Source organism: Primulina eburnea, chromosome 6 (genome assembly GCF_022965805.1).
Source record: "Primulina eburnea isolate SZY01 chromosome 6, ASM2296580v1, whole genome shotgun sequence".
Lineage (NCBI taxonomy): Eukaryota > Viridiplantae > Streptophyta > Magnoliopsida > Lamiales > Gesneriaceae > Primulina > Primulina eburnea.
Window position 1 is genome coordinate 6,956,166 of NC_133106.1, and position 16,382 is coordinate 6,972,547.

The 16,382-nt window shown below is 36.1% G+C and overlaps 2 protein-coding genes across 2 annotated transcripts; one reads left to right on the forward strand and one right to left on the reverse strand.

Annotated features, from left to right (window-relative positions):
* The first annotated feature begins 4,237 nt into the window (after positions 1–4,237).
* LOC140833802 (sodium/hydrogen exchanger 6-like) lies at positions 4,238–10,883 on the forward strand. The gene is made up of 22 exons (XM_073198225.1): positions 4,238–4,580; positions 4,710–4,761; positions 4,874–4,933; positions 5,057–5,081; positions 5,192–5,277; positions 5,428–5,539; positions 6,656–6,718; positions 6,843–6,862; positions 6,933–7,030; positions 7,411–7,439; positions 7,526–7,557; positions 7,641–7,688; positions 7,785–7,845; positions 7,955–8,052; positions 8,147–8,222; positions 8,316–8,335; positions 8,510–8,607; positions 8,768–8,877; positions 9,387–9,470; positions 9,953–10,050; positions 10,124–10,203; positions 10,637–10,883. Exons 1-22 carry the CDS (start codon positions 4,400–4,402, stop codon positions 10,675–10,677), a joined length of 1,572 nt encoding a protein of 523 aa, XP_073054326.1. The 5' UTR covers positions 4,238–4,399; the 3' UTR covers positions 10,678–10,883.
* A 2,115-nt stretch (positions 10,884–12,998) lies between these two features.
* LOC140833803 (protein PHR1-LIKE 2-like) lies at positions 12,999–15,757 on the reverse strand. Its single transcript, XM_073198226.1, has 6 exons — positions 15,431–15,757; positions 14,623–14,699; positions 14,432–14,486; positions 13,972–14,041; positions 13,814–13,883; positions 12,999–13,591 (listed from the first exon to the last, which is right to left on the reverse strand). Exons 1-6 carry the CDS (start codon positions 15,630–15,632, stop codon positions 13,142–13,144), a joined length of 924 nt encoding a protein of 307 aa, XP_073054327.1. The 5' UTR covers positions 15,633–15,757; the 3' UTR covers positions 12,999–13,141.
* Positions 15,758–16,382: the final 625 nt, after the last annotated feature.

Consider the following 16,382-nt stretch of genomic DNA (forward strand, 5'->3'; position numbering starts at 1 on the left):
GAAGCAAGCACACCATCTCCAATTCAAAGTTCCAACTTCTTCAACTCCATGGCTCCCAAGAAGCAACGAGGTAATCCTAGCTCCTCCTCTTCATCCTCATTTGATAGAACACGTTTCGTGAGTGCGGAGGCTCGTGCGAGATATGACCATGCTAAAATTCACCGAAACCCCATAACTGAGAGGGGATTTCGGCGTACTATGGAGGATCGATATATGCCACCTCTTGTGGACTTGGCAAGAAGGGGATGGGAAAAATTTGGCGAACAACCTAAGGCGGCTGTGGTGTCGGTGGTTAGGGAATTCTACGCCAATGCCGTTGAACGAACTGACGGTCGGGCCTTTGTTAGAGGCAAGCTTGTGCCGTTCGATTCGGCCACGATTAACGCCATATTGGAAACGGCCGAGGTAGATGACTCAAATTTCCAGGCATTGATGATTAATCCCGACTACAATCTGATTATCGAGACTCTATGCCACCCGGGTGCGACGTGGAAACCATTGGGTGGATCGCCGAGCTGTTTTGATGAAAGGTACTTAAAAGCTGATATCGCCTTGTGGTATCTGTTTGTGGCCCGACGGATGATGCCAGTCTCGCACACAAGCGAGGTGCAAAAGGAGCGTGCTTTGTTACTTTTTGCGTTGCACCGAGGTTACGCCATCGATGTGGGTAAACTTATCAACTCGCAAATCATACTGAGCATCCACAACAGCAACATAGGTCTCTTCTTTCCGAGCATCATTTCCGAACTGTGTGCACGGGCCGGGGTGCATTTCAGGGACGACGAAGAGTGGCTTCAACCGATGAAGCCAATTTGCCGGGAGGACGAACAGCGGAAGAGGGCAAAAAGACGGGCGGACTTTCCCTCTCGGGGGAGGATGCGGGTGGATCAAACACTGCCGTACCACAACGCCTACCACCACAACCCCGCAGGCGAACGCAAAATGACAAAATGGATGAAAATCTCGCCTTCCAGGCACATCAGAGTCAGTTTAACTCGTATGTCACGGACCACCTATCTCACATTGACTCTATGATGCGCTCTTTGCTTGTGCACGGGGGCGTTGACCCGTCGACCATTCCACCGACTCCGATACCGCCTCCCCCATTCCAGTTCCAGTACGATTATTCTCAACATGGGGAGGCCGCAGGAGTGCCACCGCCAGAGCACGATGAGGATGCCACTTGATCAGGGGAGTTTACTGTTTCCCCTCTCTTGCACATTTATTTTTTCCTTTTAGCTGTTTCCTGTTTTCTTTCTTATCTTTGTTTTAGTCTACCATGTTTATTAGCTTTCATGTTTTGAGTCTGCATTTGTGTTTGCATTTTTAATGTCTGTTTCGTTTTGTGCAATGAGGGCATTGCACAACTCTAGTATGAGGGGGGTAGATTGTTATGTTTGTTTAGTTATTCGTTGCATTTATTTTGTCTAGTGTCGTTTATGGTGAGAAGACATAATTTATGCGCCAATGAAGAAGTTGGATTGATAGAATTGAAAAGCATTGATTGGGTCACTTCATGAATGATACTCTTGATTGTTGAAACATGAATTTTGGTACAAAATTTGAACTTTTTGAGCACATATGTGTGGGGACTAGAATTTTGTAGAGAAAATGATGAAATTTGAAGGTCTTGTGTGGTTAACTTGAAAGACATCATTTATGAGTTGTTTTAGCATGTAAACCCGTGGAAATAAGTCACTGATTGGAACCTTGAAATGAGAAAATTTGATTTGCCCTGAACTTCACGTTCACCCCCCTTCCAATGCACTAAATTAAAATGTCATACTCCTGACCAGCTGTAATCCAAAGATATATATTCTTAGCTTAGGGAGTACATGTGTGAAAATTGTGCATTCAAAAAAAAATTAAAGAAAAAGAAAAAAAAAAGGAGATGTAAGGTGAGGGGGAGTCGAAATAAAAGGAATGAAATTCTATTCCTAGGCTAAAAGTTGGAGATGTAAGGAGACGAGGAAAGTCAGACGAAAAGTCTTGACGACTGCACAATGAAAATGATCGGTGTACTCCCGACTTTTAGCCACTTGAGCTTATTTTCCTTCTTTTCGACACCCTTATCTGCACTTAAGAATTTGATAAAGTTCGACTTATGGTTAGTGATGAATGGACACGGGGTTGCATGCTAGTGAGACTTGTATTGAAGTGCTAATTGAGTGACTCGCATGATTTGATGCTTGATCTATTTGACGTACGAATGACTAGACCCATCATGACACACACACACGTTCAAATTAACGTCAATATTTATGTGTAGATGAGAATGAGTACTCGTTTGTGATTTGACTTGATTATGATTTGTATGTGCGGAAGTTCACTGAGGCATGATCATAAAAGTTGTCAACTCACCATTGATATTTAATTGTGTTATACTCGTACTCACGTACACTATATTATAACTTGACATCGTGCACTTGCGATTTATTTTGAGCATACAAAATCATATTTTTATTGGGGATTTTACTGTGCAAGTTTTGCTCGATCAGAAATCCAAGAATTTCATCGGAGAAACATCGGGAAATTCATTGACAATTGGAAAGTTCTTCGCGTCGATTACATCCATCGATACGTCTACAACATAAATGAGGTATCTCTATCTTCCTTTCGCTAATGCCCGATGTGCCTTTAAAGCGTATTGGAAGTCGAACTCCCTCACCGCTGATAATGTCTCAATCTACGTGTCTCAGTTCGCAGACCCTCCTCGAGTCAACACTAGTTCCGAATCTTTCTGACGCTAAACAACCCTATGAACTATCTAGAAAACTTAATGTATATGGATAGAACTCGACATAAAATAGATAAGGGAAAGCGGTGTAGGAAAATGAAATTAGTTTCTATCTATAGGTTGCATCCGAACTAGTTCAGAATATTCGAACTCAATCTTATCTACCACGTGTTATAATCTCATTCGTCTTGTTAGATTTCTCGGGATAATATAACTTGAAGTAGACTGAACGATTTATTTTAAATTCGGTGGATCCCAACATGTTGATCTTCAATTAATGAATTCCTTAATTATGCTTAACTGAAAACTTTTTAATCATGCATTAATTAATACTTTATTCAAAATAAAGATTTAAATCATTACAATATGGATGAAAAGCTCTCAGACGAAGATCAATGGTTTTAGAACAATAGATTATCATATATCTATTAAATATGCTCCACGCAATAAAACCACTCCATCTCACAATTATGTATAAAGATATATTAACTTTACACTTAATTAATTTTTTTATAAGATATAAGTTACTATCATTCATAATTGAGTAGGTCTCTTGTTAGACGGTTTCACGAATCTTTATTTATTAGACAGATCAACCCTATCGATATTCACAATAAAAAATAATACTCTTAGCATAAAAAATAATACTTTTTCATAGATGACCCAAATAAGAGACTGTCTCACAAAATACGACCTATGACATATTTTTGCCAAAACAAAAATTGGGTACTATAAAGTCTGATTTCGTTCCAACCTACTTGACACACGTGACATGGCCATTCTCATGGCAAAAAAAGTAACTTCAAAAACATGGAAATCACGTTCTGCTGCTTCGACTGTGGTTGTTGTATTTCTTGATGTAAATTTTCCACGAGTTTTGTCTAACAAAATGGAACTTGTTAAAAATAAAACGAAACTCCAAAAAATAGTATACAAAATTTCGAGCTTTTAGGTGCTCGTGGGACGGATCTTCAATGACCTCACGATAGATAGAGAAAAATAGGCATATTTCTTCCAAATTTTAAGCTTTGTTCATGGGAATTGAAGAAGGGATGAGAGTGAGGAGAGAAAAAATCGAGACTTTCAATAAATTACACTATTTCAGTTTATCTTCTATGGCTTTCGAGCTTGGAAAATGGCCCCATTTTTCTTTGATTTTGACTCTCTGATTTCCCTCAAATCCGGAGTAAAAATTGAGCTGTACAACTAGTTAGTTCAGGTTTTCAAAATCCATCGAAAATTTTCAATTTTAAGGAGATTTGGAGCTTTTAATTTTTTTTATATGATTGGATGGAAAATTCAGGAGAAAAGACAGAAGAAGATAAAAATTTGGTAGTGAGCATATGTGTAAAATTGTTATCCTAAGGAGTTATTAGAACAAAAAAAATGTGAATACTTTTTTTTTTCTAGGAACCGAATCACAACAAAACATAGTCCAGATGAATTTTTATGGGGAAAACCCCGAGAATTTATAGTATTAAATTAAATTTAAATCTGGAAATAAGCACAAAACAAAAGTGAAATTATACAAGAAATTCAAGGGACACGATTCACGAGGCGTGAAATTGCAGGAAGATTGGCTCAAGAAGTTGAAACAATCGAATTCCTCTTCCAATCAAGAAAAAGGACCAAAAACTCCTAGAACCATAATCAGGGATCGGCATGGATGAGCTGCATATATCTCCTGCCGATCCGCGAGGAAGTCCGGCGAAAGAGCAGCAGGCGGCCGGAGTTGGGATTCTTCTGCAAATCATGATGCTCGTTCTTTCATTTGTTCTTGGCCATGTCCTTCGCCGACACCGGTTCTATTATCTACCAGAAGCCAGTGCCTCACTTTTAATCGGTTACGCTATCGTTCATTTAGCTTTTCATCGGTCCTTGACTCCCACTTAACCGCTTCAAAATCACTGTAGAATCTGATCGTGATTTTGAGTGTTATTGTGGTCTGATGAATTTGTGAATTGGGAACCAGGTTTGATTGTTGGTGGGCTAGCTAATATTTCCAATACGGAAAATAGCATCAGGTCTTATTGCCATCTTCAGTTTCTCGTGCTTGACCCTTTTTTAAAATCCTGGTTTCAAACTTCAGGAGGCAAGGGTGACTTTTTGATGTCTTCGTTTATTTTGATTTTGCAGGGCATGGTTCAACTTCCACGAAGAGTTTTTCTTCTTGTTTCTGCTGCCCCCGATTATATTATATCCTTGCTAAATGAACTTTATTTTTTGGTGTAAAACTACACAAGATGAGTGCCATTTATTACGTGACCTTCCTTTTGTTGACTAGATGAAGTAATTTCCTTAATTTATATATGTGATTACTCAGTCGGGGTTCAGTCTACAACCGGTGAGTCTTTGGCTTTAAGTTTATGTTTTCCTTTTCTTTAGAATGTAATCATGGAACTAAAGAAGGGAAAGTTATATGTATATGATATGTATTCTGAACTCAATTTGCAGAAACCGTTCTTTTCCAACTTTGGTGCCATTGTCACATTTGCTATATTCGGAACTTTTATAGCTTCTGTTGTCACGGGCATTTTAGTGTGAGTTTAATTTATATTTGTTGCCTCAAGATATATATACACATATATAAATATACATATATTTTTTAATTCAACAGTTATTGAAGATATGCCTTATCGGACTAATGCCCTTTATGGAATACTATAAGTCTATAACCTGTCATATTACAGATATCTTGGTGGAGTGACATTTCTAATGTACAAACTTCCATTTGTGGAATGTCTGATGTTTGGTGCTCTCATCTCAGCTACTGATCCTGTCACTGTTTTGTCTATATTTCAGGTGATCCGGGGTCTTAGGCACATATCATCCAAGATTTGTTTGCTGTTCGCTTGTTTTTTAACCATTAAAGACAACTCTTCAAATAGTCGAGAATTTTATGAATTGGCAGCATGAGACTGATCATGAGACAACGTTGTAGTAATAGGCTGCAGTATCTCTCGTGCATCTTTGAGTTAAATGATCAAAATTTAGCAGTTGTTAAGTTTTGCATTAGATAAATGTTAACATTATTGTTAATTTGCTGGCTTCGGTGAAGTTGTTTGAGAATAAATGCAAAAGAACTGTCAATACTTACTAAGGGAAATTTTTGTGAGCTTACTCGTGTATATCATGGAGAGCACGCCATCCTGTGCGTTATTTGAAAACATAGTGGGTTTCATACTTCATTCTAATGTTTCCTTGAGTTATTTACTAACATGTTCGCTTATATGACTTGTCATTGTTGTTATATACATGCTTGAAAATACATTTGCTAGAGTTTAGTAAATCATGTTTTAAGTTGAATGAGTTTTTCCATTTTAGCAGCTTCAAGTTGTTGTCGAATCCTTACATCTTCAATCGATTAAAGTAGCTTGTTGGTCACGTTTATTTGTCTATTGAGGCCATGGCAACGATTTACCCCTTCAAATTTCAGTTAAATCAGTGAACCAATAAAACATTTTATAGTCAACATATTAATTTTATTCCTTATATTGTAATTTTTATATGACATTTTCCACACTGTCACAAACAATTGAATGAAATTGTTGGAACTCTTTGGTATCCTTCCTCCAAAAAGGATAGATGAGAAGATTAGTATAGATCATTACAGCCATAGCCAAAACCTTCAGATGGTTGAATTTTAGTCATCACTTTTAATTCTAGGTTGGGGTTAAGTTGATACGGCACCTTCAACTATGAGATCTGGAGTCGGAGACGATTGTAACTTGCTCATCTCTGTGTTGATACTCACTAATTTGGTCATATTTATCTTTGTTAAACAAATGATCTGTTCTTTTTCAGTCATTTACTAATTTTAGAGATGGTAGGCATACCATTTACTTCTTCAAATTCAAATCAAAATTATGGTAATATGATACATTTGTTCTTGACATCTACTTGATATGACATTTTTAGGAGCTTGGTACAGATGTAAATCTATATGCTTTGGTCTTTGGCGAATCTGTGCTAAATGACGCGGTAAGTCTACGTATTTATAATTTGTTTCATAATGAGGAGCTTATGTGGAAATATGATATTTTCATTGGGTAATTATCTATAAACTGATTTGTTTGCTGGAACTTGCATATTTAACCTTTTGAAGATGGCAATTTCTCTGTACAGGTCAGTTAAATATTCCATCATATTGTGAAATAATCTTACATAAGATATTGATTTGAATCTACATATCCAGGACAATGTCATTGGTAAGGAGCCATGAGTCATCGGGACAAAATTTTTTCATGGTCGTGCTCAGATTTCTTGAGACCTTTGTTGGTTCAATGTCAGCAGGTTCATATTTGTTTGACCCTTGTCCTAATTGAAACTGTTCTTATATTATTCATAATTTCATATATTTTTGTTAAAATTTTTCATTAAACAGCTGGAAATTCTGAAAATTTTTTCATTAATTCATTTGTTTACATAACAAAATCTCATACTTCATTATTCTCCCTTTAAATTCCTTTTTTCTTTGCTGTGGTGACAAAAGTTTCTGGACTCTTTAGTTATTGTGTTGTTAAAAGATACTCAATTCTGCCTGTCATGTTTGTACTGATTTGGAAGCAATCGACACGCACACAGACTCTAACTAAAAATTTATACTTCTATGCACTCTGTGTTGAAGATGCACATTCATTGCTGCTAATTGTAATTTGTTTCTATATCTACAGGGGTTGGAGTTGGATTCACTTCTGCTTTGATATCCTTTTTTCAATTTTTTTCTCCACCTTCTTGTTATGATATTTTCTTCATAACCTATTTTGCAAATCTTTAATTCCCCTGAACCTTTTCAAGTATGCTGGTTTGGATATTGACAAGTAAGTACATTTTTTTGATAGCGTCAGGTTCAAGTTTCATGTCTAATTAAACCCGATACCTACTGCAATCATGATATTTACAGTCTTCAGAACTTGGAGTGCTGTTTATTTGTCCTTTTTCCATATTTCTCGTAAGTCACTTCGACGTTCTTCAATATAGTTTTACAAAATCAGTGTTCTTAGGACTATTTAGGACTCTGTTGTGCTTTGTGTGTTTGATTTTCTAGGTATATGCTAGCTGAAGGACTTGGCCTCTCGGGAATTGTGTCTATATTGTTCACCGGAATAGTAAGTGAAACTAAGTAGTTTTGGCTTATTGGTCTTTAATTTGATTCGATTTTTACTTGTTTCTTTTTTTTTGGTAGATGACTTAGTTCATGAACTTTTTATGTTTTAGGTCATGAAGCACTACAGTTTCTCAAACTTGTCAGACAGTTCTCAGAAATTTGTATCTGCTTTTTTCCATCTGATATCGTCATTGGCTGAGACTTTTATGTAAGAAATCTGCGAGTTCATTTAACTTTTCTCTGAGTTCGTTTGTTGTTTTGGCTTGTTTCTACTGTTGGCCTGCTTTTTTGGTCTGTTGCAGATTTATATACATGGGATTTGATATTGCGATGGAAAATCATAGCTGGTCACATATTGGATTTATCTCTTTCTCAATTGTATCCACATGTGTATTTTTTCTAAGCGGCTAATTTGGTATTTACTGTGCTGAATCACTGTTATTTTCCTCAACTTTCTCTAACTTACATCAGCTATTCATTGGGATTGCAAGGTATTCTTGCTTTGCCTTCTAAACTTAAAACGAGTATATTGCTGCTATCAACTTTACCATTATGTTCATATTGGCAGCCAATATTTTCCTATGCAGTCTTGATTATGAGATATGGATAATGTAGTGTTGGAATGTTTATCACCTGCTGAACGTTCTTATACTTGTTTCATGAAGAGCTACAAATGTTTTCTCGTGCGCTTATTTGGTGAACTTGATTAGACCTGCACATCGGAAAATACCAATGAAGCATCAAAAAGCTCTTTGGTATAGTGGTGAGTGGCTGAAAAACCATTGGTGGTTTGCAAACTGCTTTCTCTTGCATATCCAACACTTGGCTAAAACACTTTTTTTCAGTCACTCCCTGTCTAACAATTATACGAACATGTAGATACCCTCTGGCTGCTCAAACTCGTGATATTTCTTTTATCACAGGTCTCCGAGGGGCTATGGCTTTTGCCCTGGCTCTTCAATCGGTGCATGATCTTCCAGATGGCCATGGCCAAACAATCTTTACTGCCACAACTGCAATAGTTGTTTTGACGGTGAGTACTGAGTACAGTGATCTGTTCTAAATGTTACTAGTTTATGGTGGACCTTGGCTGCATTCATAAATCATAATGGTAGCATATTTTTTGTATGATAATCCAGCCTTTTTTATGCGTAGTTTCCTCAAACGTAATCTGACCAATTGGTTTTAGGAGCTTAACATGAAAGCATTAGTGTCTTGTTTGTCTCTTAACTGTTAGGCAAGGTCTTACTTGATCAGATCAACACTGCCCTTGTTTATTCGATATTAAACTCAAAGATAGTTCTGTTTCCATAAATTTCTTGCAAATGGTATGTTTGTATATTAATAAATTTAATTGATTTAGCTAGCAGATGTTTCCTACCAAACTTTCAGTTTTGCACATAGAATATACAGAGGCATTTTAGGTCCTATAATGTTCTTGGATAGAATTGATTTAGCTTGTAGATGGGGCCCACCACTTTCAGTTTTGCACATAAATATAAAGAGCATTTTATGTCTTAATATTCTTGGGTGGTTTTCCAGGTTTTGCTGATAGGAGGATCTACAGGGACCATGCTGGAAGCTTTAGAAGTTGTGGGTGACAGCCATGATGACGCATTGGGAGAAGTAAGTCAAAAATGTCAATTTAACTGTGAGCTGTCCCTTCCCGACTTTTTAGGTGAAAAGTTAGTGCATGTGTTTCAATGAAAATTGTACACACTCAAGTAGATTTGGTTTCGGCTGAATGTATTGTCTTTCTGCCCCATCATTTTCATCGTCATTTTTGTCTCCTTGATTGCAAAGCTGTGGCTTGAGGAAACCGAGGTGTGCAATATGCTTATTTTAGGGAAGAGTGGGACTCTCCTGTTGAATCCATTTAGAGGAGCCTGCTAGAACTTTTATATTATTTTTAACATAGTGGAATATTTTGCTGAATTGCTGAAAGCATAATAGTTATCATAGGTGCAAACTAGAAGCACATCTCTTGAATTCATTCCTTGCTGTTATACCAAGTTTTTCACATGATTTCCAAATGGTTTTTGTTAGAACCATTTTTTAAAAATTGAGCCGGAATTATTATCCTCTATTATTTTTATCTTTATTTTCAGAGCTTTGAGACGAACAGTAGCTACCGAGCCCCTTCTTACGAGGGGGAATCCTCATCTGGAAACAGGTTTAAGACGAGACTCAAGGAGTTTCACAACAGGTAAGCTACAAGTGATTTCCAACTTTTGCCTATATTATTTTCTTCATTCGTCCTTACTCTCAAATTCTTTCAGCACTACATCTTTTACTGCCATAGACCGGAACTATCTCACTCCTTTCTTTACAAGTCAAAGCGGTGATGAAGATGAGCATGGTAAGATGCATTCTGGATTATCTTCACCTTTCTTATTTTGTAATTTAGGTACTAATAAATAGCACGAATCTTGTTATCTTCTTGTCGAATGACTGCATCTGCTGCTGGCTTCTATTGGCACTTAGCAACCACTGACATTGATCCGTCCTGCTTATCAATTTTCTCACCATTGATGCATTCAGGGGTTGTTTTTCTCGCCATTAATGCATTCAGGGGTTGTACATGACAGCTTAGAGCCAGATTTTTTATTAACAGTCAAGTGTTGCATGTTTAGGTAGACAAGCACACCATAATTGATTCGATTATGTGAGATCTTACGCATGGACCAGTAGTATACCCATTTGGATGAAGTGGACACGAGTTTGTTTACTCTTCATCACATTTTTTTTGCCTCTTCCCTTTACCTTGATCTGTTATTTTCCAATGTTTGCAGATGATTTTTTGGGTGATTCTGACAGAGGAGCGTATCGTTGACTCGACTAATCCCGATTTCACGTACTCTGCTAGATAGAATGACTCATTACGTTGTTGTATGTGACGTCCTGGAGACTAATCGCCAACTCATCCATTCTTCTACAAGATAGAAATAACTACTGTATGTAGTAGTTGCGTGTGGCGTCCCAGGTTAAAGCAACGACAACGGCGTACCAGAACCTTCCTACTGTTTGAAGTATACTTCCCATACAATTATTGATTAGGAAATTTTAGTACCGAAAAGATAGTCCTAGCTAAGAGAGCTGAGCTGCTGCACTCAAGGTCTCTATGATGCAAACATAATTTCTGTAACATTGTGTATTGAGCTTCACGTTGGGTCAGGCGTTGAGACGTTGGTGGTGATGATTAAATGTCCATTTTCATTTTAATTTTGTTCAGCATTTATCTTTTGTTCCGTCTTGATAATTTCTTGAAAAAAATTCATTTGCTTATCCGTCTAACTCGTTATGTATAGATAGTAGTCCATGTTCATACTTTTTTTACACAAAATAAAACAAAACTGAACAGAAAATTGGGCAAGTGATGATACCAAATTAATAATACTCGGGCCTATAGAAGAATCTTGGAACTTTTCAAGAAATTGGTCCATTGTGTCATCTTTCATGTACTTTTGTTCCCTGTTCTTGTGTTTTTTATTTATTGGGCAAGTGATTTTTTTTTTTATTTATTTATACAGTTATACTGTGATAGCTCCTTTAATAGTTTGTTTTTGACCCCTAGCTTATGAGGAATTGCTAATAAGAATGTGATGTGATATCTGTATGTGGAACGGTTTTTACGAAAAAGTTTTAGGAACTGTTAATAAGAATGTGATGTGATATCTGTATGTGTAACGGTTTTTATGAAAAAGTTTTAGCAAGACAATATCTTTAATATTCATAAATATATTTTTTACATGCATAATCTATATAATACAAAATAATAAGAAGTATTTTTAGTGAATCGTCATTCACTAATCACCTAAATAAATTTAGAGAAGTACGTATCTCATCTCAACCAATCACCCCCATCATTGCACTTCCCTTATTATGGACAATTTGACTAAAGATATTCTATTCATCCTTGTTAAAATGTTGAAATATTGATTAAAATTATTTTCAAAAAATGTTGAAATATTGATTAAAATTATTTTCAAAAAATGTTGCTCTAAATATTTTTAAAATTTTATTTGTGATTGAATATATAAAATAAAGTGAATGCTTAAAATCAATCAGAAAATGATTAAATATTATAATTATAATATTGTAGTGTTAATTGTATGAAGACTACTGCAAATATAGCATTTTAATGTATAATCTCAATCGTAAATCATCATAATAATATAATTTTATCTTATTTTTATTCTAATAATTCGTAAACCAATTTTCACGTCTTTAAAATAGAATGAATTATTACAATATTATATGTAAGTATTGACTCTATAATTCAAAAGATATTATTTGTATTTGAATATATAAAGTCAATCGTGCTAGACGTAATTCATTTATTTACCAAATTAGTATGGTTAAAAAAACTCAGTGGTTGGATTTTTAATATTCATTTACTTTGAATTTTTATTTTTAACAAAAAGTGTTGACACAGACAAAAAAAAAAGTAAGTGTATTTAATCTACTCTAGAGGATTGTATTTAAGTGTATCGTTCCAGATTTATCGAATGTCCCAAAGGGACGGTTCTTTCTCTTCAGCACAACAGAGTTCATTTAATATGTTTAAAATATTATTCTATTATTTGTACGTATAATAGTCTTTAAATTTAGATCCAACGATTATCATTGATCCTAACATGTAGGGTTTTATGTTTGACCTCACATAAAAATATTTTTTAATGCAATGATGGTCATTGAATTTACCATGAAAATAATATTTTTAAAGAAAGATGAACTAAACGATACATATAATTAAAAATAGAAACCCGTTCTAAAAGATAACATGTTGATAACAAATAAAATATAAAAGTTTCACTAATACACAACAGACGAGCAATCAACTAGTGTAATTTGTGAACTGTTACATATACATATATATACATATATATACACACACACAAAAACACACACGTGCTCTTGTTTTCAAATGTTCCGGCATACGAGATATTGTCGTGTTCTTAAGCATCTGATTAAATTTTGTGATACCAGGAAACATGAAATAAGAATTTAACCTTTTGATTGGTCTCTTTTCTGGAGCAGCAAAAGCGGACACATTTGTTGCAGAAAAATGCATCAAAACTGTGCCCATAAACTGCAAATGCTACTATAATTTTTGCAATTACAGCGAAATTAATGGTAATAGTGATACATGAATGTGCAGAAACAAATTCATTCTTGATGTTAAACCATCTTTCATAACAGATTGAGATAAATTAGCTCTCATTTGTTTCTATTAAACAACACTAAAAAGCTTGAATCAGATCACAAATGGAAACACAACCAAGATTAAGACGATTTTATGCACCACACCCAGTGATCCCACGAGAATCAACATGTTGCACAATATGCAAATCTGGGGTATAGGCATCCGAGTCACCCCAAATAAATGATGCATCTGTTGTGTCCTTATTTGGCAGTCCTCGCTTTCCCCCGGATGAAGACCTTTCTATCCGCATTCCCACAGGACTCCCGTGAGATGTAAGGCAGCTTTCTGTGGAGCAATCAGCATGTTGCGGATGAAACTTGGGAGACATATGAGCTTGAAACGCATCTGAAGATTGTAATGGATATGGTTCATGAAGTGGATTTAAGGGAGCCGGGTTTGCTCCGTTTCCATGGCAACCATTTCCATAATCGTTTGTTGCTGCAGATCCAAGAATTTGATCTGCGAGCATTTTGCAGGCTCTTTCTAACATAGCCATGTACCTTTTCTCCGCGTCTTGACGAATTTGCAAATGTTTTTCAGCCTGCACAAAATTTGACTTTCAGAAGGGTTTTTGTGTCGAATTTCAAATATGAAATGGTGTGAAACGAATTTTTGGGAAATAAGTTGAAATCAAGGTGAAAGCCATTTTATGTAATTTTACAAGACATAAAATTAATTTTCTAAGACGAAAAAACCAGAGCCTAAAATGTTTTGCAAGTCCACTTGCCAATGTATCACGAGGCAGATTGAGATATGAGCTTACTTCTACTTGCAAGTGCAGTTTACTTTGAACTTCCATTTGTGCCCTTAACGCCTCCTTGACTTCATAACCCCTAAAACAAAGGCAATATTTGACCCAATAACTAATTGAAGCAAAATGCGCATTTTACAAGCTGCCCAAGCAAGAACACAAACCCTTACTCATTCATGTCAGATGCTTGCATGTTTTGAGGAGAATCGGTTGCACGAGGGCTATCCAGATCGTATAAACCTGAAAGCCCCACCATTTGATGGATAAGAAATCAGTTGACTCTTTTGATATCGTAATCAAATAAATCTTACTTAAAACGTAAATAATACAATCTCTTTAGATACAAATATCAAAATGGCTTGTTCTTTTTTTATCGAATACAGATGTGGTCGAAATTTTCCATTCACTATATCCGCTTTGCTTGGGACTCGGGAGGTCAGGATTGAACAGGGCCAGAACGAATTGGGTTTACATGGCTTATCCTTTTTGGCTGAACAAATTGAGTCTACTTATTCAGGGATAGGGGTGACTAAACAGAATGGAATGATGCTGTGTATTCTATATATCCTATTGATTTTATAATTTGACTTCAAAGACCGTTCCAACAAATAAACAAAAAGCTGGACCTACCATCTTTAGAAGCCTCGCCGAATTCTTTCCCTGATTGCTTCCCTAATCGATATTTCTGCAATGATGTATGAATATCTGTTAAAAAACCTGGAAAAGGCATCAAACAATGCAACCACCACAGGGAACAAACAAGGCAAGCTCCATCTGCTGGATAATTAAGATACATAACTAAATAGAAAGAAAAATAAAACCTGGAGATGGCTTTTCAAATGAAACAGCGTCAATCCCTTGACACCCATAGTACGCATTATAGCCTTCGGAGTAGCCTCTGAAAACAGTCAATTTCTAGCAATCACTGGACTGAAACCCATATTGAGAAACAACTTATCTATGACAATTCAAATCCGCAAACTCATAAAGACTGTATAAAACAGAAAGCAGAAAATATTGGCATGGCATTTAAGTTCCTCTGAACAGGTAACCATTGAACATTTAACTTCCCTGGACCAGTTCGATTTTTTTTAACAAAAAAAAAACCGAACATTGACTTTCGACAAATGTTTCATCGTTGAAAAACAGAATGAAAGGAGAGACCACTGCCAAACTGCTATTGCTTATTTTTCATTCCCAAGTCGCAGGTTAATAAACAGAACCAAGTAAATTATCTCAGCCACCGGCTGAAGTCTTAGCTTTCAATACAACCAAGCCCACTAACGGATAGCTCACTAGCACATTCGCAATCCAATAGAGAAACCAAACTAAAACCAATAATAATCAAATCACTCCATTTCATATGCTTCATATGCGTGCACCAAGCTTCATGAAAAAGCACTAATAGATGAAGCAACCGATTTTCCAAACGGAATAATGCACTGAGAGAACTGACAAACATAAGATTATTACCAAGATCACATAAATAAGTTCAAGTTAATTTGACAATCCCGTAGAGTATAAGAAATTTGTTGACTAATCAAGTAACATAAAGATCCTTTGGTTCCAATTAACTTGGGGAAAACAAAAAAAGAGAGAGAGAGAATGAAGAGGGGAAAGGTCGCTAACTGCCGGGGCCACCAAGTTGAGTCACGGCGTCGACAAAGCGCTCGTGGAGATCAGTGGTCCATCGAAGACGAGGTTTGGGGTCGGATGTAAGGACCAGACAGGGGTCGGCACCTACCCGTTGACCATAACATAAATCGCTCGACATTTGAATGTTGTCCTGATTCATCATAGCTTCACGGGATTGAATCAAACTCGGAAACATGGAGGAGAATTGCAAGGAAGACTTGTTGCCAAAAGATCTTGGAAGAAGAAGAAGAAGAAGAAGGTGATGATAGAGAACAGAACTAAAATCGCATTTCAACGAATTGACGACTTCTCACTGTTTCAAGTGTGACAACTATACGGTAAAGGACGAAAGAGGGTTGGAGTGAAAAAGTGAAAGCGGGAACACTGTAAAAGGCAGAACCGTACCAGAATCTCCTCCTGAACACCTGGGAAAGTTGGACTCGTTTTTTTTATTCGTCTACGAAAATTTGTCTTTACCTCCTTCAATCTTGGAAACTTTATGTTGAATATTTAACCAAAACCTACACCAACCTGCTCCATAATGTATTTGAAGGATAACATAAGATTAAAGCTTAAATTTCATCCAAGTGCGTGTAGGCCATTACCACTTTTGAATTTACTAACAGGCCAACCATGAAAATATCGTCTTCCCAAGATTAATCAGACAAAGCCCCGATATCTGATTTACCAACAAAAAAAAAAAAACAACTTAGCATGGTCGAGTAGAGTACTTGCTTATAATTTTAAACACCCACAACGTTAATTTGTTCAAAATTATTTTTAAAAATAATAATAAGCATATCAAGAATAGGAAATGAGCCGTACATGGCCAACTAGTTCCAAATCAGGTTTCCACGGCCATATTAACCAGGTAGTTACATTATTCGTGCTATATTTACATATGATCAATTATGGATATATAAAAATTATCCATAAATTGACTCCA